The sequence below is a fragment of the Mastomys coucha genome, unplaced genomic scaffold (genome assembly GCF_008632895.1).
Source record: "Mastomys coucha isolate ucsf_1 unplaced genomic scaffold, UCSF_Mcou_1 pScaffold18, whole genome shotgun sequence".
Lineage (NCBI taxonomy): Eukaryota > Metazoa > Chordata > Mammalia > Rodentia > Muridae > Mastomys > Mastomys coucha.
Genome location: NW_022196900.1, coordinates 86,658,388 through 86,661,491, shown reverse-complemented (window position 1 = coordinate 86,661,491; position 3,104 = coordinate 86,658,388). Strand labels below are relative to the sequence as shown.

The window sequence follows — 3,104 nt, the reverse complement described above, 5'->3', positions numbered from 1 at the left end:
AAAAGAAAAAAAAGAAAAAGAAAAGAAAGAAAGGAAGAAAGAAAGAAAAAGAAAGAAACCCCCCAAGTGTTTAATGTACTGATTCATTCAAAAGTCCAAGAAAGGCTGGCACCCAGAAGATAAAGTGCATGTACCATGGCATACATGTGGAGGTCACATGGGTTCTGAGGATGAAACTCAGGTCACAGGCTTGTGCAGCAAAGCCTTTTACCTCACTGAGCCACTTTGACAACCTATGGCATTATTTGGTCTTTCTTTTCAACGCTGAGATCCAGCAGGGGCTTGGCTTGTGATTGGCCAGTGCTTGGCTACTGACTCCCCCTCCCCCCTCGCCCTGCTTCTTTTCATAAACATGAAAGCAATTGCTAAAACAAAATCCTTAAGACTAATAAAGCTCAAGGTTTCCAGACATGGCTCATGCCTGTAATTGGGAGGCAAAGGCAGGAGGGAGGGTTCCTGTGAGTTTTAGAACAACCTGGGCTATATCGTGACTGAGTTCTGGGCCAGCCTGGGCTACTTGAAATGGTCAATAAAACAACCAGAGTGCCGGGATGATGGTGCAGTAGATAGACTATAGCTGTACATGAGGGCCTGAATGTGAGTCTCCAGCATATACCTGAAGCACACTTCTGTAACCCCGCCCTGCAGGTTTGGGACAGGGGGAGTCGCTGCTCAGCCAGTGATTCTGAAATGTCACCTTCTAGGATCAATGAGAGACTCTGCCTCAAAAACTACAGTAGCTACGCAGTTGAGGAAGAAACCTAACATCATCTTCTGGCTTACACAAGTGTTTACACACACACACACACGCACACGCACACACACACGCACACGCACACACACATGTAATGCACACACATGTGCACACATGTGCACATATATACACACATGCACATGCACAGAGACACACACGCACATGTGCACACACAGAGACACACACGTGCACACACATGCATATACACAGACACACACACAGACATGCACATGTGTACACATATACATGCATGAACATATATGCACGCACATATGCACGTGCACACAATGTTACTATAGGCAAGTACATCCACATGTACACACACACACACACACACACACACACACACACACACACACCCATATACTCTCCACCTCAATAAACAACCTGTATTAATTTTCCTTCTGTTGCTGTGATAAATACCACAATCAAAATTAACTTGGGAGGAAAGGTTTTACTTCACCTTACGCTTCCAGGCTACAACTATCCCAGAAAGATGTCAAAACCAGAACTCGAGGCGGGAACCTGGAAGGAAGCAGGAGCCATGGAGGAACATTCCTTTCTGGCTTGCTCCCTATGGCTTGCTCAGCTTTCTTTCTTTCTTCTTCTTCTTCTTCTTCTTCTTCTTCTTCTTCTTCTTCTTCTTCTTCTTCTTCTTCTTCTTCTTCTTCTTCTTCTTCTTCTTCTTCTTCTCTTTGTTTTTTCGAGACAGGGTTTCTCTGTGTAGTCCTGGCTGTTCTGGAACTCACTCTGTAGACCAGGCTGGCCTCGAACTCAGAAATCCACCTGCCTCTGCCTCCCAAGGGCTGGGATTAAAGGTGTGCCCTACCACCACCTGGCTCAGCCTGCTTTCTTATACAGTCCAGGGCTACCTGTCCTGGGTGGCATCACCCACAGTGCGCTGGGTCTTCCTGGGTCCTCCTGCAGTGGTGATTAATCTAGATGACAGCCCAAAGACTACCTAGAAGCTGTTCTGATAGAGGCAGTTTCTCAATTGAGGTTCCCTCTTCCTAGACATCCCTAGTTTGTGTCAAATTGATAAAAACTTAAGCAGCTCCTGGTTTGGTACTTTTCTTTTTTCTAAAAATTTTATTTATTATATATATTATAAATATATTTATATTTATAATTCATACACACATACACATATATATGACGAGTACACTGTAACTGCCTTCAGACACAACAGAAGAAGGCATCAGATCCCATTACAGATGGTTGTGAACCACCATGTGGTTGCTGGGAATTGAACTCAGGGCCTCTGGAAGAGCTGTCAGTGCTCTTAACAACTGAGCCATCTCTCCAGCCTGGTTTGGTGCTTTTCAATACTTGGTACTCAGTTCTCCATACTCAGTTTCCAGCACCTATTCTGGGAATGGTTGGAAATGACTAGTTTATACAGGGCATTCGTGAGACGTGTTGAGGGAATCCAGGGTTCACAGAGGGTGTATTTTACTCAGGGACATAAGGAATTGGAATAGAGCTGAGGGTCTGAACAGTTTGTTTGTTCCTGGGCCTCCAAGGAGCCAAGACTACCCAGTACTGTGACCACTTCCAGACACACCCTGTTGTGTCTGTCTGCCCACCTCTGTTAGTGGCCCTAACAGCCTGCCTTCCCCTCCCACAGCCTGCGATCCTCTGACCACCGTCAGGTCAACAGCCTGATGCAGACAGAGGAGTGTCCAGCAGAGATGGTGCAGCAGCAGCAGGTGGCCGTCAGCGATGGCCAAGCCTATGACAATGAACAGGATGGTGTCACCTACAGCTACTCCTTCTTCCACTTCTGCCTGGTGCTGGCCTCTCTGCATGTCATGATGACACTTACCAACTGGTACAGGTATGCCACAGAAGCCTGGTGGGTGGCAGGACCTGGCCAGCCCCAGGTGGACTCACAGTGTGTTTCCTTCAGCCACCCCTGGGTGTTCTGGTTTCTGCTTAGAGCTTGGGAATATAGGTGGCAGCATCTGCCTTAGATCTCTATGATCCAGCCCTTGCTTTGCCTTTGTTTCCCTGCTATGCCTTCTTGGCCTAGCTTCTGACATGTTTGCTCAGAGACCAAAAGGGACAGTTAGGAGGTGAGGCTGGAATGAGCAGGATGACCATGTTTGCAAATCAGGGCTAGACTCTCAGGGAGACTGGCGTGGGATGCATGGAGGAGCAGGATTAGGATGGGGCCATCCGACTCAAAGTCACAGAATTAAGAATTGGAGTCATCAGGCAGTGTTGGCACATATCTTTAATCCCAGCACTCAGGAGACATAGACAGAGGGATCTCCATACGTATGAGGCCAGCCTGGTCTACAGAGTGAGTTCCAGGACAGCCGGACTATATACAGAAAACTTGTCTCAA

The 3,104-nt window shown here is 47.1% G+C and overlaps 1 protein-coding gene across 1 annotated transcript in view; it reads left to right on the top strand.

The window, feature by feature from the left end:
- Positions 1 to 3,104, top strand: part of Serinc2 (serine incorporator 2) — a 22,794-nt gene that overhangs the window by 17,965 nt on the left and 1,725 nt on the right. The window contains exon 9 of the mRNA XM_031378822.1: positions 2,382 to 2,591. Within this exon, the coding sequence (XP_031234682.1) occupies positions 2,382 to 2,591 (210 nt within the window). The remainder of the gene's footprint in view (positions 1 to 2,381; positions 2,592 to 3,104) is intronic.